We start from the raw sequence: 23,655 nt of genomic DNA, 5'->3' as shown, positions 1-23,655 counted from the left end.
TCACACACTCTAATCACCTGCATCATCACAACCCATCCTCAAACAACCAAATCACAGGGGGTGGCAAACTGGTAAGGCAGAAGGGGAAAACGATGATTTAGAGTGATAATTGCATAATCACCAGTTGTGATAATTGTAATTGATGACTGCATAATTGCTAATTGCGCTCTTTATGGGAACCTCTCTTTTCTGTTGTCTCTCCGTCTCTCTGTATGTCGCTCAGTAGCCCTTCACTCTGCTTCCTCGCCTTCATTCTAGATTTGTTCTCTCCTCCTTCATCTATTCCTCTCTCCCCAACACATGCTAGCTTCCTCTCTCTCTCTCTCTTTCTCACACACACACACATTGAGATGCACACACAGAGACTCACTAGCGGGTACTGTAAGTATTCTCAAAGGCTTATCAGTAAGTATTTCCCAGCAGCCTTGTCCCAGAGGCTGTGTTCTGCCCACTCTGTTGCTGCGTGAAGAGTTATGGAGGAGTGCTATTCCTTTGTCTCCCTCTTGCTACTCTGCCCCAGGCTTTACTCCTGCTTGTGAAATCAACCTGTGGCCAAGCCCATTCCCTCGGTGGCCATATCCTTTATCACAAAAACGGGTGAAAACAAAGAATGCGCCTGTGAGCCGGAGCCATGGCCAGTTGTAGTCTTTTCTCCAGCCGTACATCTCTGTGCAACGGCCCTGTCTGCACGCTACTACTCTGAAATCCAGTGTGCTTGGCTGGAGGTGGATTAGCATGGAGATGAAGATGACTCCCTGATCAGCCCATATTATGCACGACACCTCAAAGTGCTTTGATGATAGCAAGGGTGTGTGTGTGTGTGCGTGTGTGTGTGTTGGGGGGGGGGTATCTATACGCATAGCGGGTGCTAACGTGAGAAGGCGTCAGGCAGGCATGTGATTGATGTCTCTGCTAGCATCTGTAGGCAGGTTAATGGTGTGATTGTGGAGGTAATCTCCGTGTTCTCTCGTTAAAGGATGATGGAGGGCCAGGAGACCCTGCATGTGTCTGGAAGCAGGAGCCCTTTGCTGTTGCCTTCATAGTGTCTCAGGTTTTTTACATATGCAGTTGGGAGCTTCATTTGATGTATACGCTTCAGAGAAAGCCAGGCCCAGTGAGCAGACTGGCATTGAAAAGCTGATGACTATTGTTGGGTTCAGCCACCCTGCATGTAGCACGGCCATGTAGTTCAGGGGTTGATGATAGTTTGTCCGGATGTTACAAAGTGCTGTAGGAGGCTTGTTGTTGTGGTGGTGACACTCGAAGCAAACATGAACACAGTCTCTCATCAGTGGGGATAAAGCAAACCTTAGCTAAACCAACACTATTTATTTACTGCACATATAAAGCTGGAAACAGTGTTTATAGGGCCTGAGTGCTTCACACGTTTTCGCTGTTAGTGAGCCAACATACCAACATGAACTCGTGGTTGGGTGGCTGGGGGCCAGACAGAGGTTGGTGGGTGGGGGGAGTGCTTAAATTGGGGGTATAGCTGAGTGAAACAACAGCACAGTGTAGCAAGGAGCTGACTGAGAACTGCAGACTATTGCATCTGTATTGATTGGGCTCCAGCCTTTTCCATTTTCCATGAACTCCTCTGAGCTGCTCCAAGTGGGAGTGATGGGGGGGATTTGCTTGATCTTTATGATATTTCTTTAAACATGATGCTGTCGTTATGCCTCCCCAGGGAAGACGCCAGCCATTTCCAGTAAATCAAAGGCTCCCCGTCTCCCTAGCTGTTTTCCACACACCTTATTTATAACCCTACTAAACAGCCTCTACACACAACCACCACCTCCACCACCACAAGTGTTTTCAGCCTTCTGCAAAGTGAATGTTTTTCGAGTGTAGTCATACCGATGAGAAGCATCTGGCTCATACATACATCACTTGACCCTCCGTTGTGAAGTCCGTTGAGCCGATCAGCAGACAGAGGCTGAAATCAACAGTGACAGAAATGACACAGACAATAGATGACAATAATTTGAACTCCGTCTGCTCTTGGAGTGGGGGGTCATTTGGACGAGCCTGATCTGATTTACTGTTGCAGAGCAGAGGACACAGAGAGGCGAAGAACTACGGCACATAGTCTGACTTACAAACAGGCCGCGGGTCTTAGCGGGAGCTGGGAGCAGGGTAACCCACATACCCACTAGTGCAGGTGCCCTCTCCATGGGGCCAGGTGGTGGCTAATTCGCTTTCTTTGTCCCTCCTAATGAATTGTTAATTGGTTTGCATCACCCACCGAGTTGGAGATAGCAGGTGCCGAGTGCTGCTGGTGATGGAGGCCACGGACGCTGGCGAGCCTTCTCGTGCGCGCTGGCGCCTACATTTAACGGGCCAAATGTCACCTCGCAACACGCAGCAGCATGGCAGTTGCACAGGGAGGATGTGGGCAGAGTTTACGCCTAGTTGTCGGCGCTCATGTTGGTTAATCCATGCACTGCACACTCTTTGTTATGCAGGTGTTATGTTATATATATTCCCAAATACAAGGGTGCATTTCATTTATTGGAATGATGCAGTTCATTGACCTTTGCTCTGTTTATTATTGATTCATTGTTAGCTCTTTAAGATTTTAATCGTTTCCTGCTCTGTGTTTCTGCATGAATTTAATGCCTGAAATGTAAACATACTGTGAATTGTGAGTTAGACATATTCCAAGATTATATCCATCAGTGTTTACCTTAATGGCGTCTTTTCCTCTGCAGGTGGTTGCTCTGAACAAGCGCAGTAAGGAGGCAGAGTCTGCGTTCCTGGGAATCTACAAACAGCTTATCGAGGCCCCAGGTGAGTCTCCCACTAAGACCAGAGATGTGCATCTTCACAAACAACAGCAGCGTAAACACCATGACTCACGCACACAGAAACTTCTAGAATTATCTTTTCCCCTTAGATCAAAGAGGACATCTACCACTATCGCTGAACCGGCCCTATAAGTATACACACTGAGACGTATCATGTATATATGAAGCAACATACACAAACGCAAAAGTAATTTTCTTGCCATAGATAGATATGGTGCAACAGCACATGGATGTAAGATACATAAAACCCTATACCCTGTGGCTCTTATCTATTTTTCAAAGTCTGTGCTCTCAGAGTGGTTTCCAAAACTCTGCGTGAGGCCACTTCAAAACCCAGCACTGGTCCTTGAGTGTAGCCTGGCTGAGGAGCGAACACATCCTTGAGGAGCTCTGCTGTTGATTGTGGAGGGCCAATTAAAATCCCAACTGAAGTCTGGCTTCGTGTGGAACGGAGGCCTGATGAGGCCAATGGGGGAAAAGAGAGAGAGGGGGCAAAGACTGAGTTAGAGCGGAGGGAAAGACATATTGTGTGTTTATTCAGTTGTTATTTCAATGCTGGGGCACATGTACTGTGTTGCTCTTTGTTGCAGGAGACGGCAGCAAAACGCAGCCCAATCTCAGTCTAGATCAGAGAAACACTTGTGGCAGGAGTAGAGAATGCTGTTTACAGATTCAATGAATACAAGATAAAAGTCTGCGTCAGAGAAATAGCGATGGCAGCAACTGACTTTTAAAGGTCTCCATTTTTCCTTGAAGTCCCCTGCTTGATATTGCGCCACCACACAGACACTCACCCACACACACACACACACACACACACACACGCACATACACTTTGAATGGAGTTATTTCCTTGATAAGAAATAGCGTTCTTTGAAGATGTATTCCGTTTGATTTTCTGACCTATACCTTTTATATCAAGGCCTTAATTCAAGCCCAGGAGCGTCTTGTGGTATATATTTTGTCACCGACTCTTCTCAAATGGAGAATAGAGTCAGCTAAGAGTTGTTATTCAAGAACAAAGATGTTAAAATAAAAAGGCCACTGTCTCACAATACCAACTCGTATGTGTAATAAAAAAACCTATAGTGGCTTTTGTCATTATTGCCTCTGTCTCCACATATACAGTGAGTATACAATAGTAGACCTTCCTGTGTCAGGTTACATCAGGTGACGAGACACAGCCAGTCTCCTACCTCCATTTGACCTTACCTTTACAAAGGGAGTCTGTTTCACCGTATCACTGAGACTCATACAAAGTAAAGCCTCTTCTTTTCTTTCTCCGCAAAGGTCAGACAGTTCTAAACAGAGCTCGGCATACAGCCTGATGTATCTGTGTGATTAATTATTTCTTATTACTCAGAGAAAAAGTAATTACCTTATTTAAATGATTCCATAACAGCACACAGAGTTACATTAGTCGTACATTACTTGCCATTACTCTGCCGAGTTACGTAAAAGTTGCCTCCATCTGCTTCACGCTTCCCTCCACTCCTCATCATTTGTGTGTTGTTGTTTTTTAACTTAATTTGTCACTTTGTATCTACTTATCTGTTTTATCTTGCGATAAAAATATGTCTGGTAATAGAAAATGTAAAATATTGGTTTAACAAGCTGCCATTTTCCTGTTTGAAAGTATTTACTGAGCTCATTTTGACGCGCTCAGTCACTGTCACAATCTCTCTAACTGAACAAAACCAGCTGATTCCTGGATGTAGGATTACTGTTTGCTAGCAACACTGATTAGCCAGCTAAGAAGACTCAACATGTGGAGGTTGTATTTCTCTTTTGGCCATGGCTAACCTCCCCACACCACTAGCCACAGCACCAAGGTAGCCAGAGACTGCTTTAACTGCTTTGACATGTTTAACTTTTTAGACTTAGACTTAAACACTTAGAATTAGACAGACTTTATTGTCATCCAACTTTTGTAGCTGCTCTGACACAAGGGTCCTCCCTTCCCATTAGAAGCAGATTCTTAAAGCAGCCATGGTTACGGCAAAAAGATGAAATGGTACCGCCTGGCGGTTTCCACATTTTGGCCGTTGGCATTGCTTGATGAGACTTAACTGTCTGACTGTGTGTTTTGCTGCTATGCTCTGTCTGTATCTGAACATTATCCAATCCGATCTGTTTGTTTTTGTCCTTCTATGATTTGTATGTTTGTTTTGTTTATTATTATTTCTGTTTTTCAAGTCTCCTGCATATGTTAACTGTGTTAACTGTGTGTCTGTTACGAGAAAATTGAAAATTAAAGTATTAAAAAACAAAGTTATAACTTTCTGCCATCCATCATGACCAGATTTTCAAAAATAATAAATACACATACAATATAAATAATGCACACAGAATCATTTTGTTTATTATATTTTATATTCCATTCTTTGTAAATAGTGTCTCATTTTGTCATCCTTTGTTTTTCCTGCACTGACTAGAAAATGTCAGTTTATGTCTAAAATGCAGCATCACTCTCAGTCATTCTGAAAGTTTCCACTGCATAGACATTTGATAATTTGATTAACTGTAAACAAGACTCACCCAATCTGGCAGCCATGTCTTAGAAGGGCCCTGTGTTAAAATCAAATGTTATTTTATTTTGTACTCACACACTGGTGCATATTCCTGAATAATTTTGTCTCTAATTAAAATAATAACTGTCTAACAGAAAAGCTAGTGTACTTACAGAATAGGACAATTAGGTCATCTCTAGATTACTAAAGCTGCCCTGTGTGTTTTGTGTGGTCCCCCCCTCCCTGTGGGTAGTGGGTTTGTTATTGGGGGGCCCAAGAGCATATTGCTACCCCAGGGCCCCCTAACGGGTTAATCTGGCCATGCAGAGAAAAAAAATTCCTCCATCCAGCTCATGTTACGACTCACCTTTTGTGCGCACTGTGATGATTGAATGTTAGCAAAGATGAGGTCGGTGCCCAACACCACCTTCCCAATCACCAGTGTATGTCATGCAAGTTATGAAGGATGGCAAGCTATGATTGGTCAGGGTCCAGCTTGTAGTCTGCCATGTCTTTCAGCCAAGTTGCAGCAACGATTTATGACCCAATGATTGCCTAATAAACTGACGAATCCGGAAAGAAGAAAATATAGTGTTGACATTAGGTGCCTTCATTGCCAGATATCCCTCCAGTTTTCTGGCTGCAGCCAAACTGAAGTCAAATCATGGAGAGAAATTTGGTGTCAGGCCCTTGCAGTATCTGCCATCTGTGAGGAGGGCCTACAGTATCCTGTGCCTGTTTGTCACTGTACATCTTGCTGCTGGTGTCCAAGGTCACAACTACCCCCCTCCTCCCCCCTTTCCCTTCCTCTCCTGCCCACCCCTTGCAAGAATGGATGACTCCAGGTACACCGGAGGACAGTCATTTGGCTGTGGCCCCACTTCATTTCTCTCTGCCCCTCAAACACAACAGTGAGCTTCCCCACCATTCCCCCAACAAATGCTACAGCTCATGTATTTTTAATCTTTTGACAGATGCAATTATTCTTTACACGCCGGGCTCGTTAATCTTAATGCAGTTATTACTATTCATTGCAGGACGTTTTTTCCCCTCCTATTATTTCATTTGAAAGTGCCTCTCTCTCGATGTGTGTGTGTGTGTGTGTGTGTGTGTGTGTGTGTGTGTATGTATATGCGTGCGCGTGTATGTGCTCATTTGTGTGCCTGACACTAAGGCCTTCAGTCCAATCAGAACAGGCCAACAGCAGAGCTAATGAATGCAAGAGGCGAACAAGGAAAGGAGGGGCGCGGGGCACGCGCAGCAGCAGCTCAATATGTGACCTGTTGTATCTGGCTATCATTAACATCTGGTCACATATCAGTTATCCACTTTGCCGTGCCCACTATTGAATACAAATAACATATCCATTACATTAGTGAGATTCCAGTGTGATTATGTTGTGCTTTGTTAATGCAAACTAATGCGTCTGTTCAACTAGAATGCATCAGTAAACTCAGAGCAGAAATAACTTCTTGATGCAAATGATTGAAGTGATTTTTTTCTCTCTCTCTCTCCTCTCACCTTTTATGAGGCCCCTAAGCCAAGATGTCAATCCACTGGAGTGTTTCATTAGTGTTCTATATTTTGAGTTGTCTGTGACATCTCCCCATGCTGTGCACTGCAACTCCTACCCAGTCTGGGTCTTGAAAGAGGCCTGTTAACAGTGTTTCCCTAACAATGTTTATTTCACCTCCGCACGGTTTTGATCAGTGCAGATAAACACGTCCTGATCACTGAACGCTGAGAAACAGTGGCAGCTTCTGCCCGAATTCATCGGTTTCCCAGAGATACACTTAACTTCCCCTCTCCGTTTCTTCCTCTCCTCCTTGCCGCTTCTCTCCCGGAGTGTGTGTGTGTGTGTGTGTGTGTGTGTGTGCTGGAGTGGCGTTTGAACGTGTCGGCGTTTGTTGCCACCTCTGTGAGAGCAGCGAGGCCCTGTCGCCAGGGGCGTAGCCCTGAGACTGACGCTCCAGGTGTTTGCTCTTCCTTGCCTCCTCTCAGTACACACACTCCTCCCTCTGGATCCACCCTGCTCCCTCTCTCCTTTAGAACACAGCTCCTTTTATCTGAGCGGGGAGCTCACTGAGAGTTTGTGAAGATTCTGATCTGAATACACCCTTCTAAGTGTGTGTATGTGTGTGTGTGTGCTTGCACGCCGGGGCCTAAGGCATGTCTGAGCTGTGTGTGTGTGTGTGTGTGTGTGTGTGTTGGTGGAAATGTTATGGCAACAGTGCTTGTTAGTGGTGACCAACGGTACTGCGGAGCAGAGCACAAGCAGCTTTTTTGTCACATTAAGTCTTCCTGTGATATGAGATGGTTCTAAATGCCTTACATACTCACATCGGATGTTTCCCTGGGCAATCAGAACAGAGCGTGCTGACCTTAGTCATTCAAATGCATAAAGAATAGTTGTCCTTCTTCAACCCTTCATATACATAAGCAAGCGCCAGCGAGCGAAGCCTGCGAGGCACAGCAGGCTGGCTTTATTGTAATTTTGCAGCTGAGTACCTACAGTCAGGATGAGAGCGAAGAAGGAGTGCTGCACGCGCTTGTGGCAGACCGTCGGAAAATAACGACGCATAAAAGCTGATGGAAAATGAAAGCTCTCTGGGCGGGACGAGATTATGCACAAGTGATTAATAAGAGCAGTAATAAACAAAGGCCCAGGAGATGTTTGAGGTGCTTAATAATGCATTATGTTCATAAAAGAGCTGGGCCTCTCCAACTGATCCCTGTGGAGTAAGAGACCCCAGAGGGACCAGGAGAGAGCGTGCTCTTAAAATACAGCAACTGTGTGTGTGTGCGTGTGTGTGTGTGAGAGTGTGTGTGTGTGTGTAGGAATGTCTGTGCCTGAGAACAGATGAGATGTAACCATGGGATTAAAAAAAAAAAGCAAAGACAATAGACCGTGTATTTGATGAGGTTAATTGATGGTGATTTGTATCACATGTCTCATAAATTATTTTATTTTATTTTATTTTTGTATGACTTCAAGTGAAGTTCGGCCTGCACGTCACTTTTCCTGCTGCAGCGTCTCGTGTTTATTTTAAATGCTTATCTAGTCCTGGCTCCACTCTTTGTTCTGAACTTTAAAATGTGTTGGTATTGATGTCAGTCCTTCTCCGTCCTTCAGTCTGTCAGACAAAGACATGGAGCAGCAATGAAAAAGAACAGGTTAAGAAGTTTCCCTTTCAGTGTTGTTTTGTTCACACACAAAAGCCGCCGCTTACCACAATCATTTTTTTCATCCCACCTCTCTCTCTCTCTCTCTTTCTCTCGTTTTCATTTAAGTATTTTCTCACTCATCTTGCTACATCAAGGTAAAGCGAGACTTCGGTCTGCTATCTGAATATCAAATGCTGGTTGGTTTAAAATGCGCCGCAAACACAAAAGTCATGTTTATGAATTTGTTGCAATCAGTTTTTTTTTCCCCTATTCGAAACGAATCCTTGACAAGTGGAAGAAAAGAGGCAGCAATTTATCCTACATACCTTATATCACTTAACATTGTCTGTGAAGGTGAAAGTAAAGACTAAGTGTTCTCTCAACCTAGTTTTGGTTCTTGACAACAATATTACAGCAGTGTTACTGTTTGTTGCAGCAGCGGCAGAGCGTGTTTATGGACCTTGAAGTCCACTCAGAGGGAAAAAAAAACAAGACTGTTTTGAATGAAAAGAAAAAACCTTGGAGCACAGCCTTGTAAATTAATTTGTTCGTGTTGTATGATGGGAACACAGCTGGCCTCATTAACATGCGCACAACAAATAATTATAGCGTTTTTTTTTCTCTCTTCAGCCAGCCAATGCTTGGCTAATGGGCTTGCTGGGTTAATTATGTCAGAGCGTAATTACACAGGGCCCAGGGAGACATAATGGTGCACCCTGCTGCGCCCACACCGCCTAATGATGGTGTATCGCTGACAGGGCCAAGACGGACTGCCCCGACACACCTGCTTGTCTTGGCGCACACCACCCTGGTCCACCCCACACCCACCTAGACACACATCCTGAACCTGTGCACCGTCGTCCCACGGTGCCACCTGCAGTCCTCTGAGCCGTCCAGATTCTGAAAGGCTTTGGCTCCCGGACTGAAGCCTCACCCAGATAACAGTAACTGCTTCCCGCTTTGAAATGAGCAAAAACACAGAAAACAGCAACACAGTGACCAAGAGGAAGCAGCTACAGGGTGGCAGCCTCATTATGGCTCAGCCAAGGTGATGAAACTCAATATCAACGCAGCGGAGAATGTGCAAAAAACAATTAAAAGTCTCACTAACATCGGTCGGCTATTAGCGAGTTATCACAACTTGGGTCTTATTATTTTTGTAGTAATGGCCCTCTCTTCTGTTGGGACTAATAACACTGAACTTCCAACTTTGAGGATGCTCACACATCAAGGTGCCATCAGAATGAAAACACCTGCAGTACACCACACTGTATACACCAAACATTTTCACCGCCTCGCCTTCTTTCATCTCCTTATATACAGTTAATGACCTTAATCAGTCATGTGACTTCAAGATCACCATGGGTACTAAGTATATAGAACATCGTTGCCATCACCAAGTTTTTTACAAAACACAATTTTAATACTCAAGGAAATGTAAATAAACACAAGGCCTGTAATATTAGAACCAACAGAATTTTTCAATACAAAGCTTTTTCAATTTTAAACCAGTCATATCCCTTACATGTCTCACAGTATGGATAACCCTAAGTCATTTTAAAGTCAATCTATCGGTTATTCTCCCTGTTGTGTATATCATCAATAATTCTCTTGTAAATTTTGGTTCATTTCTGCGATCTGGGAATGCTGTAACGTCACCGAAAGAGGTCACGTGGAGCAAAAAAACACGAGCAACGAGTTGGTTAACCCAAACTTATTTGGTAAAGAAAACAAAGGTGAAAAGTAAAATGATTCCCCAAACTGTCAGCAAACATTAATCACAGACTTATGGTTCAGTTGTGTCCTGCTGTATTTACCGTAGTTCTTCCATTTCAGTTTGACTTGTGTTGTAAATCTGTTGGCTTACTCACAACCTGTCTGCCTGCTAAAGACACTTACCGCCTTGGACTTAGTCGCAGCAGTATCACTGTAATCTCAGCAGTTGTTTTGCCAAGTACAATGTTATCTTGGAATGATGGTGAAAACTGTCAAAAAATATGACCTGTGTAACTCTCTGCTCTTTCAGAGGCTGTGCTTCCTGCAGAGCTGGAGAGTGATGCAGTCACTGTCCTGTGATTTATTAGTTTAAATGAGCTGCTGGTGCCTGATCTTTTATCACTGCAGCCATCTGATCATGTGCGATTAAGATAAGGGGCAGATTAAAAAATTGAACCGTTTGTTTAGCTCTGAGAGTGATGGGACTCACCTGATGTACATAATGCCTCGTCAACAGTGTCACCTTACTTGATGAACTGGAATGTGAGCGGCTGGGTTATAGCGTTGGATTGGTGGTTCCACTCCAGGTTTGATTTGTGGGATTTATCATCAGAGCATCTCTTAGAGGAAGCTCCGGTGGTTCTTATTAGCTCCATCAATTAGTAGCTGTATTTTCTAAAGTTATCAGTAGTCTTTCTGGACTCTTCTTCAGTAAGTGCAGATCCAGGGCCCTTAGAGAGTATCCCTGCTGCTCTACTTTGACGGGGGTTAATTTTGTATACAGACTTAAGTTATATCCCTTCACTTTAAATTTGACTTTACTTTACTCCCCTGCCACTGATTGATAATCCTGGCTTGTCCATGTGTGAGAGATCCCTTACTATAATCTCTGTCCTTTGATCATTAAAAGTTGAAAGGATATATGGGAAAGAGGCTGATAAAGTGATTTCTGTGACAGTGGGTCGATGGAATAGCAGTGCTTTAAGTCATCCTGTTTGTCTTAGAAGAGCTGTGCTCTTAATAGTGATGTCCCCTGTGACTGATGCAATATCTCCACAGTTGGTGCAACAATGAATGCAGACAATGTTTGACTGTAAACGGTCCTGGGAAAAATAGCTCAATCAATTAAATGACCCAAAATGTTTGTCTGATGAAAATGCAGATATGGCGAGCTGCAACGTATGGCCAGGATTTCAACAAATTGCACATTGCAAAAGTTTTGGCCCCTCTGATGAGACATTTATATTTTTCGTGGCCTGCCGGTTCAGAGTTTGCATTCTCTCTGAGGCATCTGGCGAAGTTTAAACGTCTGTGGCTCTAACTTCAGTCACTTCAGTCGGTGCCCATACTGAAGAAGGGATCCAATTGGGTTCCACACAGAAGTCTAAGATGAGTGGATGAAAGCTGTGGGAGAAAAGTTTGTGCAGCAAAGCAGCGATTTTCCTCCTCTTTTAGAGTTTTGAACACACTCAGTGTGTGTGTGTGTGTGTGTGTGTGTGTGTGTGTGTGTGTGTGTGTGTGAGAGAGAGAGGGAGTGCATGTGTGTGCGCGTGGCTCCACATCTCGCCTCCCCCCTTGTCAAGGAGCTCCCCTGAGCTTCCCTCTCTGTGCTTTGGCACTAGAAGTCACCTCCTTTGGTGTTCGGCAGGCAGGTACACAACAGGAGCTGCTCTCTCTCTCTGAGCTGTTGAACTTTTCGGGAGGGGAAGAAAGGGAAGGGGAAGATTAAAAACAGCCCTGTGATGTGGAGTGCCGAGCTGCCTCCTGAGAATTCCTGGCATAATAATTTAAATGATCAAATGATACAGAGGAGACTTGTTAGCTGAGAAACAGCCTCCTAGTTGGCCCCATGGGCCCAGTGCTGCCGCGCATGCATTGCAAAACAGCTCCTCTGTTGTGCTAAAGAATCCCGCTTTTTTTTTTTCTACCCCCTTTTCAGGAGCAGACTTTTTCTACACTTTGCCTAGGTGTATACTTGGGACTTAAGACCCTGTCACATATTCATGGCAATCTTTTTGTCTTCTTTGCCATTCATCAGTGCGTGAGAAGACTCATTAGATTTGATTTCTGTACATGTGAAGGGTCGGAACAGCACTTGTGTCATTAGGTCCAGCCTGTGAAATTGTCAAAGGCTGTCTGAGTGGGGGGAAAGTCTAAGAGTCACTCTTTGGAAAGAAGTCTCCATGGAATAGTCTGCCTCAGTTGAAACTGTGATGCAGAAAACTCTGTAATGTTCCTTACAGGCAGTGCACTCGGTAAAACAGCTATTTTGCTTTTTTTGAAAAGTCTGTGGATGTCAACGTGAATCTTAGGAGTTCTTTCTACAGAGATTTGTTTGTGTCTTGTTTGTTTTTTTCTCTCACAGATCCAGCTCCTGTGCTGGAGGCCTCACACACCCTGGAGGGAAGGCTGCAGCAGCTTCAGAGTTCGGCCCCAGACAGCGAGGCCCTGGTACGAGAGATCAGCGGGCACTGGAAGAAACACCTGGAGTGCCTTGAAAAGACAGGTCAGGCCAAAATCATCAACATCAGGGAGCAATTCCACTTGAATGCAAAAAATTTTTCATGACTGCGGCTGCACAGGCCTCAAAGTGCTGAGAAGTTCATTTAAATGTACTAGGTCTAAATGAAAATAAATTGTCATACTTAGCTGTTAATAACGTATAACTTATGCCAGCCTTTTCTCTCCATGCAGAGCACTCAGAGGACGGTCCAGCATTCTCTGGGGCAGCAGTGACAAAGGAGGCCCCAGAATCAAACTCTCCAGCCTCCCTGATGACCCCCAACAGCACACCGGCTCCTGCAGCCCCAGGCTCACCACGACACAACCACCAGGACCGAACTGAGGACCGAAGGTGAGAACGAGTGAACCAATGATTTATAGTCATTGGAGATTTACATTAGGTTTATATTAAAAAAGACAAATGAACCTTCTTAACCGCCTGTGACACCCATTTCCTACAGCACAGAACACTGCTTATGTTTACTTCAGTAATTATTTTAATGCTCATTAAAGCTGCATTATTCAACTTTTAATGATATGACTACATTAGAGGGTCATTTAACTTGGCCAGGGCACATTTGGATTGTAGTGAGATGTCTGCAATGCCAAAGATAGAGTTTTTTTAAAAGTGTCTTTAAATAAAACAGTTCTTAATATGTGTCCATGATGTTAGTAACTGACTAACTGTTTTTTTTCCTCCCAGGGAGGAAGAGGAGAGGGCTGAAGTTAGTTTGGCCGGCAGACTCTCAGAGTCCGAGGAGAAGATCAAGGTTCTGCATTCATGTAAGTGGTTTAAACACTGGCAGGTGCTGCAGCTGGTGAATTGAATTTCAACCTATTAAAGAGCCAAATACATGAATAATTGCTGTATGGTGCTGGCTGCTGAAACACAGATGCCCCGCTTTGTTAACATAAGTATAAGTTAAAACGAGCAGCACAGTTTAGAATGAAGTTTGGTGGTTGAATATGAAATAGATAAAAATGTATTCACAAAAGTATTTTGGCAAACACATTCAGTAATGTAGCTTAAAGGTGAAAGTTCTTATCTCACTTCCATGTCTGTGTCTCACCAGCTTTGAACACTGCACAGACTGAGCTGCTGGACCTGCGGTGTAAATACAACCAGGAGATGACCAACAAGTAAGAGTCCGCCTCAGACTTTATATGTATCGGATAGATTTCCCCTTTCTTCTTAAGTCGTGGTGGTTACATGGTGCCGCCTCTGTGGCCTTCCTCCCCGGTGCTCTTTGTAACATTTGAAGTGCTGAAACCGCTCTTTTTTTTTTCATTTTGCCTACATAAACTCATGTCCAGTGTAGAGCTGAGGAATGCCATTGTAAAGGCAGAGAGTGAGAGTGACTCAGCCACTAATGCAGGTCGATGAGAGAGGTCTGTGTTTGCCTTCACTGGCAGCTGGGCCTTGACAGCCCTCAAGAAGAATTGCTCCATTTAAAGATTGCTTCAGAAAACACTCTACCTTGTCCTGGTCTTTGAGCGCAATGTATCCACCGCACGCCTGAAATGAATCTGAGCTTGTATGAAGGATGTCGATAGACATTCAAAGTAAACACTCCTTTGTTTGGGTTGTGCTCCAGAGCACAGTCAGCCGCTGCTAATGGATTTTCTCCCAGGCTTAATCCATGGCACAATTGAACTGATGTTTCTAGACCCACTGCCATCCATTTTGTTGGATCGGACACATTTTCAGTTTGGCCTTACCTTTCGTGTGCAGCTGCAGTTTGAAAGACCATCTCTGTTATGTGGTTTGTCATACAGTGTGTGTGTGAGTGGTGTGCTGGTCATATTCCTCTGAGCTGACAGTAGCACCACTGACCCAAGTGCAGTTATCCCTCCCTACTCTCGCTGACTGTTTCCTCAATGTTGATAAGAAAGACTATTTGTCTGCTTCGCCTTGAGTAGCTGAGCAGGTAATCAATACAAAACATTTTCTGTACTGCACAAATTCATTAAACGTGGAGCTGACACCTGTTAGTGTTTGCTGTCAGCGGGGCGCCATCTATCCTGGCCTTATTGATGAGACCAAGGCATGGCCAAGACCCTCTGAAACCAGTGCTGCACCACACAACACTGATGATCATTAATGCCAAGAACAGGTTTGGTGTGAGACAGTCTGAGTATCTGAACATTTCCACGTCTCACTGTAGAAATATTAGACTCTGGTCTTTTGCTTTTGAGTACTCATGACACAATGGTTCCATTGGATCTCATATTTTAGGTAATTATGCAGCCTGATGTGGGACAATGGGAGCGGTTATGTGCAAACATGAGAGAGGGTTCGGTTGAATATAGTTAGTTTAATGTGGATTAAAAAAAGTCTAATATATTCTTTGAACACATTTTTCTTTTGGTAAAAAAGGACTACTGTGTCCCGAAACTTGAGAAACTCGAGAAATGTGCTTATTTAAATCAATCACAGCATCCTCGTTAATTCATCCCCATCTACCTTTTGAAAATCAGGTCCCATGTGTGCGAAATGAAACTGTTGAACTTCAAACAAACCTCATGAATATTCCTGCTGAGCTTCTGTTTAAATTAGACTACTCTAATAGTTGTAGTTGGATGTATGGAGGCAAGTTGGAGTTCAGTCTCAGAAGAAGAGTTTCTGAGGATATGAATCACACGTACCATACAGCCATAGCTACAGGACACCGAGGTCTTGTCATCTGTACGGTTCTTTAATGACCTGCAGAGGAGTTTCTAGTCAGCTTTTACACACTAGGTGGGTTTTTCAAGCAGATGATGATATTTAATATCTTAATAATTCTGGTGTTTCTGAAATAGCATCCTGTTGGGGGATATCTTTTAAAGAAAGTACAACTGAACAGGTAAAGGGATTAAAAAAATTGAAAATGTCAAATTTTTTGGAGTCTAATTACATTTGGACTCATTGTTTCTAAAAATCCTGGCTACACATCATACTAAACGGGCAGCAGAAGCACTATATATTTCCAATATTAGGTACACCTAGCTCTCAAAGTATTGAAGCCAAACACAGTCCTGGCTTCATGAAGGTTATATATGGTGTGTATATATAGGTTTTGTTTGAAGAAAAGATGGTGATGATTTTTAAAGGATGTAGTTTGTGGTGTTGTTGAACTGTATTGTGTTAGTCAGAGAGGTTTTTCTAATATTTCTCACTGAAAGAGTGTGTGTACCTGTGATTATGGCTCGTCCACTCGAGAACGGTGTAAGAGAAACTTGTTAACAGAGGCACTAAAAAACACAGTACAGTGCACAGTGCAGTACGACTGCAACCACTCAAGTGGCGATGTGAGCTTACCTGCGCATCACGGTAGCCTCCGTAGGGCTATATATAGAACGAGTGGTTCATCAACTTTCAGTACAGTACAACACAGTATTGTGTCTTTGCCATTTTTCGGTGTTTGCTCTGAGTCGATTTCCTGAAACTTTGTTAAAAATAAGTATATGATTATATAATTAACATGTAACAACAACAGTCAGGCTTTGTTTTTGCTGTTCATTGTAGAACAACAGTACTGTATCTCCTTAGTAATTCTGTGGCTGTGTGTGTGTGTGCGTTTCAGGGCAGAGGAGGTCGGCGCCATCATGGCGAATCTTAAGAAGGCAAACCAGGTGAGTACAGTCTTCCTCTGCACTCCTCTGATTGAGATGCTCCTTCGTTAAGGTAATCATTCCTGTAATCAAGCCTTGGCTTTAATAGACACCCTCCGTCCTGTGCCCCCCCCTCCCTTTCCCATCTTTCCACTTCCACCTCCCCTCCCTTGAGTGTGTGATTAGCGTGTGTAAACCTGAGCCCCCGTCGGTGGGCGTGCTAAGGCAGCACGGCTCCACTCGGCAGAGAACGTGAGACTGCCAAGTGCGACTGATGCCGGAGAGCTTAACGCCAGGGTTCTTAGTTATCTCACTACCTTGATTGCTTCCTATCCTGGTGATACCTCTCTTCTCTTCTGCGCCTTTCTTCTCCCCTCTGTTTTTCTTTCTCATGCTCTTTTTCTCACTCTGCTGCTCTCTGCCAGCAGCTCCTAGATAAATGTTCTCAAAATGAATCATTAATTAGCAGGCCGGGTGTGACAGAGCAGGTAAACAGTTTGGGGAATAAAGTGGGCTGACTAAACAGCCCCCTCAGCAGAATAAACCGTGGCTGCTCTCGTCTGCTCGGGCCCCTGCTCTGGTTTCCACACGGCTCGAGATTTCCAGAGCCTACCTTTTTTTTGATTTATGTATATGCTCTCACCTTGATCATCTCATTAGCCAATTGATATGGCCAGTGTATGTAAAGTGTAACGCTGTGGTACCATGTCTGTGTGCAGAGAGCTGAAATGGCCCAGAGGGAAGTAGAGAGGCTAAAGGAACAGTTAGCCAGTGGACAGAGTGCCACCATGGGGAACTGCCATCCAGACGAGGGCACTAGCAGGGTAAGAATCACGTGACTACATCTGTGGCATGCTTTGTGTGTTTTGGCTACATGTAGGCATTCATATTGAATAATATTATTAGTTATAATATAACTAATATTTACCTCAATGACTGTACTTTGGTACAGTTTTGAGATACAATTGAGAATTTATTTACTTCTATTATATACTACTTTGTGCGTTGAAACTACACTACACACACACATTTATCTGACTTTTTACATGTAAATCATCAATTTAATTACAATATTATGCATTGTAAAAATAACCTATCCAACAGTGTTATTTATTATATAATTAAATATATAATAATTATTATTACAATTTTATTGAGGACCCTCAAAAGATAATAGGTCCATAGTAGACTAGATAAAAAGAGACAAACCACACAATAAATGAAAACCAGTAAATATCTATAATAACTTAAAAGACAGAAGTCAGCTAACTGTGTCCACATACAAACGAGCACCAGTGGCTCCACAGTCTGGATGAAAACCCGACTGAGCTCAGCTCAGGATTTGTCAATGCCACAATAATTCTGTTTTGTGCAACAGCCTGCACATATATCTGTACGTAAGACTTCATATTAATGCAGAACAGGTCGGCACGCTGAAATAAACAAACATTTGGCTGGAACGACACCATCGCGGAAGTTTAAGGAACATTCACGTATCATCCTTATCAGCCACATTGAGCCTCTGCACATTATTTTTTCTTGTAGAAACGCTGGAGGCGGGCTGCATATAATGGGGCCCTAAAAGCTCTAAACAAAGCCACCTTCACACAACATACAGCCTACAGCTTACACACTGTCTGTGAATATCTTGATCATCTGATAGATCATCTACTATATACTATAATGGCTGAGATATTTAATCTCTTTGCACACATTTAGAGCAGCACCACATAAGAAGAACTATTGTGACATTGTTACAATAGTTCCCTGATGATCCTGACGTGTTAATGCATCACTGATAATAGATAATACATAATAATATAACACTGGCAGAACCCATTTAACTGCATTATGGGTACTTTTTTGGTGCACTTTCATAATAATACTGGACCCCATGATACTCTCGATAGCTATAGAGAGGTGAGCTTAGTAAGTGCGTTGGATAGGAAGCAATGTATCGCTCCTGTTGAGCATCTGTCACCTTACATTGCTACCTCTGCCATCAGTGTGTGAATGTGTGACAAGTGTCATGAAGAGCGCTACATAAATACAAGTTAAGTTAGCATGAATGCTGCTTTTACTGCTCAGGACTCTTGTTTTATTTTTTTATTTTACTTCTTCTTTTTTTTTTTGGCAACTTCTAAGATTCCCAGTCAGCCAGTGAGTCAGTCAGCAGTATTCTTTTGAAGCTGAAGTTGCTGTAGGTGCTGCACATTTTCTTATCAGCTGAAAGTTGAAAATACAGATTTCTTAGACGGAGACTTTGAGGTTTGACAGTGATCTCTCAAGGACTTAAGCGCACGAACAAAGTCCCACATTATGCAAAAAAAAGGGAATAAAGTCAACAGCAGCAGCCATTAATCGGTGCTGGACAAATATGGACAAAAAAGAAGAAAGAGTCTCACTCATTCCTTGAATTATAATTTTTTACAATCCCTAACAAGAAGTCTTTGATATTACATTTTCAAATCTGACAGGGCCTGGTCTGATTTGGTCCTATAATTACTGTGTTGCTGTCTTATTTAAAGCAAGGACAAAGAAATGTAAAACAATCCTCATCACCTTGATCACCTGTCAAATATAGAACAAGGTCTTAAAACATAATCACGTAAATATCTCTTTTTTTGAACGACAGCTTTGTTCCGTACAAATCATCAAATTACAAAACCAGTGGCAGAGAGCTGCAAAATGACTTTTAATTGGTATAGAAATGTTGCATCTGGTACCTTATTATCAGTTCACTTTGAAAGATGAGAATACGGTATTAATTGTTACCTCTTCATCTTTGCTGAAGTCAAATTCTCTCACTTCCCAACTGTCTGAATAATATCAACACTGCAGCTGAGGCTGTGATTCACAGGCCGGTCTCTTACATTTTTTCCTCTCCTCACTCCTTTTTTTTTCTTCTCCCTCCCTCCTCCTCACACCCTTTGTCACGTCTCCTTCTCGCCCTGTCAGGAGAAGAACGAGAAGGGCGAGGTGTTGCCCTCGCAGCTGGAGGCCACCTTGCTGGCTAAAGACCGCGAAATCCTCCGTCTCCTTGAAAACATCCAGCGACTGCAATTCACACTGCAGGAAGTTCAAGAGACCTCAGCCAATCAGATCCTAGAGCTGGAACGCCAGCTGGCCTATAAGACAGAAGCTATCGAGGTGAGTGGCTCCAACACGTGGGAAGTGACAGAACATGACGAACACCTCCTCAGTCTTCTGCAGCTCTGATAACTACTAACTCATTGGGACTCATTGTATGAAATAAAACATGCTGCTTCGCCTTTTTCCATTTCAGAGATTAGAAGCTAAACTGCAATCCCAAATGGACTATGAAGAGATTAAAACTGAACTCAGGTGATCATTTTAGCATAAACTAAATGTCCAACACTCATTCACAATAACCTAAATCCAATAAACTGACTTGCCCTGCATCTTTGTGTGTGTGTGTGTGTGTGTGTGTGTGTGTGTGCAGTATCCTAAAGGTCATGAAGCTAGCTTCTGCAAACGGCAACTCGTCCCAGGTATGTTTCCTCATGCACCGTCTCACTGATCGCAGAGCTAAGTAGACCTTTGGTTTCTTCGCTGTGCTCCCTTTGGTGTCCGGAAAGAAAAACTACAGCAGTGCCATTGAATGCCTCACTGATCGTCATTCATTATAAGGATATCTACAGCCACTGTAATTAATTAATCTAAAATTAACAGCTTTTGTGTGTGTTTGTGTGGTATAGGATTCTGCCAAGGCTGCAGAGGCTCTTTTGCTGGATAAAGAGGCCTTTCTTCCATCTCACAAATACCTGGTGGATAAAGCCCGAATTTTGCACAGCATTGGTAAAACAAATGTTTAATTTTCTTTCTATAAAACCTAGTTTAAATAGTCTGCCACACGATTCTTAACAAGAGGCAGTGAGTTTTGTCATCTTCTAAAAACTCTCCTCTACTTCACTGATTGCTTGGTGCTCATTGGTCAGGCTCAATCAATTCTCCAGTCGATGTTATTCAGACCTAAATCTCTTTGCATAAAGTGAGCCTGCGAGATGTAGTGTGGGTTATCTGCTAGATAATAGTCAGGTGGTTTGATTACATTCATGCTAAAGCCACGCCCAGCTCTATGTGTTTATATATGAGCTTGTGTTTTCTGTCATCAGATGACCAGTCTGAGGATGCAGGCAGGGAGACAGGCAGGGAGACAGGCAGGCCACCCGGCTCCCACTCGTCCTCCTCTCAGGTGGATGGCCGTGCCTCCCCCAGCCCCGGCCCCCCCACCCTGGACGGCTCCTCCTCCAGCCACGATCTACCACGTCCCTTCTCCGTGTCGCCGTGCTCTGGGGACAGACTCTCGGGAGACCACGTCCTTTACAAGCAGCTCCTCTCACCTCACTTTAAAAAGGAGGGCCTCATGGCTTTTCCCACCGCCCTCTATGCAGCCAAAGTCGCCCTCATGTCAGCCACCCAAGGGTCCGCGGGGTCGGGCAGCGTGGATGCAGGCTTGCCCAGCGACCAGTCAGAAAGCGGGAGCTCGACTGCAGGAGACGAGGATCAACTGGACACGGCGGAAATCGCCTTCCAGGTGAAGGAGCAGCTGCTGAAGCATAACATTGGCCAACGTGTGTTTGGCCACTATGTGCTGGGCCTCTCCCAGGGCTCAGTCAGTGAGATCCTGGCAAGACCCAAACCCTGGAGGAAGCTGACTGTGAAAGGCAAAGAACCTTTCATTAAGATGAAGCAGTTCCTCTCTGATGAACAGAACATCCTGGCACTTAGGACCATCCAGGTCCGCCAAAGAGGTGAGTGGAAAAGACTGTGACGTGACACGCAGGTTCAGGTCTATTTATATTTGTAGGACCAAAACCAACAATGAATTCATCTGACTAACAACTTATAGTACTTGTAGCCAAACCTTAAAGTATTCCTTTGTGCTCCAAAACACATCAGTGAGGCACACAGTGAGTGACATGATCCTTGATTTTCTTGAACATCGGCACTGTAGTTTATTTTGAGGCGATCCCACGCACACACGTCCTGCTGCTGGAAATACTCACTAGAGTGAAAATTCATGTTTGAAAATAGTCCCCAACAAATACACTGATGCCTGCTAAAGACTACAATGCCCAGCTGTTTGAGGAAATTATGTTTGTGTACAGCATATATGTTTGTGACCCCATTTTACAAAGATATAAATCGTCAGGAGGACTTGGTTTCGGTCATTTCATTAGATTTGTTGACATACAGTAAGTAGCTTTAGGTAGAGTAGGTTAAAGTTGAACCAGCAAGTAGCTGTGCATAATCTAATGGTCATTAACAACAGAGAGTTAGACTGATTTGAACTCTCACCCTTGGAGTATAGATTGTTTAGATATAATAGTTACACGTGGCTGACACTACAAAAATAAGATCCAGGTTGTTAAAAACAGTTCTTGTGGATTTAACGGAGTGCATAAACTATGACATTCTTAGAGCAGATGTAATCGTGCCATCTTGTTTTGGTGGCTTAACTTCTGGACCCGTGTACGTTCAAACCTTCTAATTTACTTGGACCTCATCCTTGACTTCTTCACGGCTTCCTCTTCCATGTTTGTAGTGTTACTTTTAAACTTTGTTTTCTCCCCAGATTCACAGCTTTTGAAAGTTGAGCTTCCCGTATACTGCAACCTCAGACAGCACGCGCTCAAAGGCAGCCATTGATGTACCAGTCAAAAGCAAAGCCTTGGAACTGCTCTCTGATCAACCACCCCCCCCCCCCCCCCCCCTCCTCTCTCCTCTCTCCTCTCTCTCTATCTCTTTCTGTTACCCTCTGTGGCAGGGAGCATCACTCCGCGCATCCGAACTCCTGAAACTGGGTCAGACGACGCCATTAGGAATATCCTGGAGCAGGCCAAGAAGGAGATCCAGTCCCAGAGGGGAGGTAAGGATGGAGTTGCGAGTCATAAGTCATAGTTAAAAGCCTTATTGACTGATTGTTTTTTTTATTTTTTGTTATTGACAATGACATTTACTGTTTTTATTATGAATTTCGATCACAATTTTATTTTTGAATTTGAGAATGCATCAGTGTGTGGATCTTTGTCGTCTAGGCGATGGCAAATCATCTCTGAACAGCTCATCGGGCAGAAGCAGTAACGGTCCAGGGAGCAGCTCTGATGAAACCATAAAGAGCATCCTAGAACAGGCCAGGAGGGAGATGGAGGCCCAGCAACATGCACTGATGGAGATGGAGGTCTGTGGGAGGCCCCCAACTGCCAGCTCAGGAGCTCAGGTAGAGCGTTTGGGGCCCCCAGAGCGCTCCAGGGCCATGCCTTTACCCATCTCCATCAAACAGGAGGAAGGAGGCTGTGTCACAGTCTGCATGGCCAACACTATCAGCAGCCCCCAGACACCCCTCAGTGTCCTCTCCCCGGCCGCCTTTGTCCAGAACATTATACGCAAAGTCAAATCAGAAATCGGAGAAGCAGGCACCTACTTCGACCAGCACTGGTCTCACGAGCGGGGCTCAATGGTACTCAGTGGTGGAGGGAGCTCTCGGCCCTTCAATTCAGTCTCACCCTCCTTGTCTTCCTCCTCCTCTGGGCCTTCTGCCCTGCCCCGACCCTGGCCCCGTCTGGAGAACGGGGAGTGTCTCCCCAACAGCGAGGAGGCATCCGCTGCTGAGGACGAGCTGGGGCTGGGCCGACCAGTAGAAGTGAAAGTGGAGTCAGACACATCGGTAAGTGGAGAGTCTCCTGGTCCTGGTCCAGGAAGGCTTTCTTACTACCCAGCGTACATCCCTCGTGCACTCAAGCCCACCGTGCCACCGCTGACTCCAGAGCAGTACGAGATGTACATGTACCGGGAGGTGGACACCATTGAGCTGACCAGACAGGTCAAGGAGAAGCTGGCAAAGAACGGCATCTGTCAAAGGATCTTTGGTGAAAAGGTCAGATATTTTTCTTATTAATAAAAAGATACATTACAGTTTTTTTTTTATTGCCCCCTTTCTATTTTTTTTCACACTGGATGTTTTCAAATCTTCACACTACGTCTAACACAGAACACGTTTCTGTTTTTTATCTAAGGAACAAAGAACACAGAAAGACACATTTGAAGTGCTTCAGTCAAGCTACTGTGTCTCTGTTGAGTTTACATTAGGACATCATCAAGGTCACTCCAGAACAGAGTCAGATGTTCTGTTGTAGTTTGGATCATCGTCTTGTGGCACAGCAATTTTTGGCACACACAAGAGTTTGTCTGCTTGTCAAAAAAAAAATAAAAATAAAAAATAAATAAATCAGTTTTGGTTTCTATAGCTAATTTCTTTGTTCATGACAACTGTACTGAGTCTGATTTTTTTTTTTAAACTCATGTTAAAATTATATTAAGGCTTAAAGTTATGCATA

General features: G+C 43.9%; 1 protein-coding gene across 2 annotated transcripts in view; it reads left to right on the top strand.

Annotated features, from left to right (window-relative positions):
* The window catches only part of cux2b (cut-like homeobox 2b), a 91,356-nt gene that overhangs the window by 55,796 nt on the left and 11,905 nt on the right, over positions 1-23,655 (top strand). For both annotated transcript variants that reach the window (XM_019264369.2, XM_019264370.2), the window contains exons 4-17: positions 2,712-2,790; positions 12,564-12,704; positions 12,893-13,052; positions 13,404-13,483; positions 13,774-13,840; positions 16,267-16,315; positions 17,014-17,118; positions 19,253-19,444; positions 19,581-19,639; positions 19,758-19,806; positions 20,014-20,113; positions 20,431-21,069; positions 22,086-22,187; positions 22,357-23,195. In XM_019264369.2, the coding sequence (XP_019119914.1) occupies positions 2,712-2,790; positions 12,564-12,704; positions 12,893-13,052; positions 13,404-13,483; positions 13,774-13,840; positions 16,267-16,315; positions 17,014-17,118; positions 19,253-19,444; positions 19,581-19,639; positions 19,758-19,806; positions 20,014-20,113; positions 20,431-21,069; positions 22,086-22,187; positions 22,357-23,195 (2,661 nt within the window). The remainder of the gene's footprint in view (positions 1-2,711; positions 2,791-12,563; positions 12,705-12,892; positions 13,053-13,403; positions 13,484-13,773; positions 13,841-16,266; positions 16,316-17,013; positions 17,119-19,252; positions 19,445-19,580; positions 19,640-19,757; positions 19,807-20,013; positions 20,114-20,430; positions 21,070-22,085; positions 22,188-22,356; positions 23,196-23,655) is intronic.

The sequence above is a fragment of the Larimichthys crocea genome, chromosome III (genome assembly GCF_000972845.2).
Source record: "Larimichthys crocea isolate SSNF chromosome III, L_crocea_2.0, whole genome shotgun sequence".
Lineage (NCBI taxonomy): Eukaryota > Metazoa > Chordata > Actinopteri > Sciaenidae > Larimichthys > Larimichthys crocea.
The sequence above is the reverse complement of the archived record's forward strand: the minus strand, read 5'-3'. Positions and strand labels throughout refer to the sequence as shown.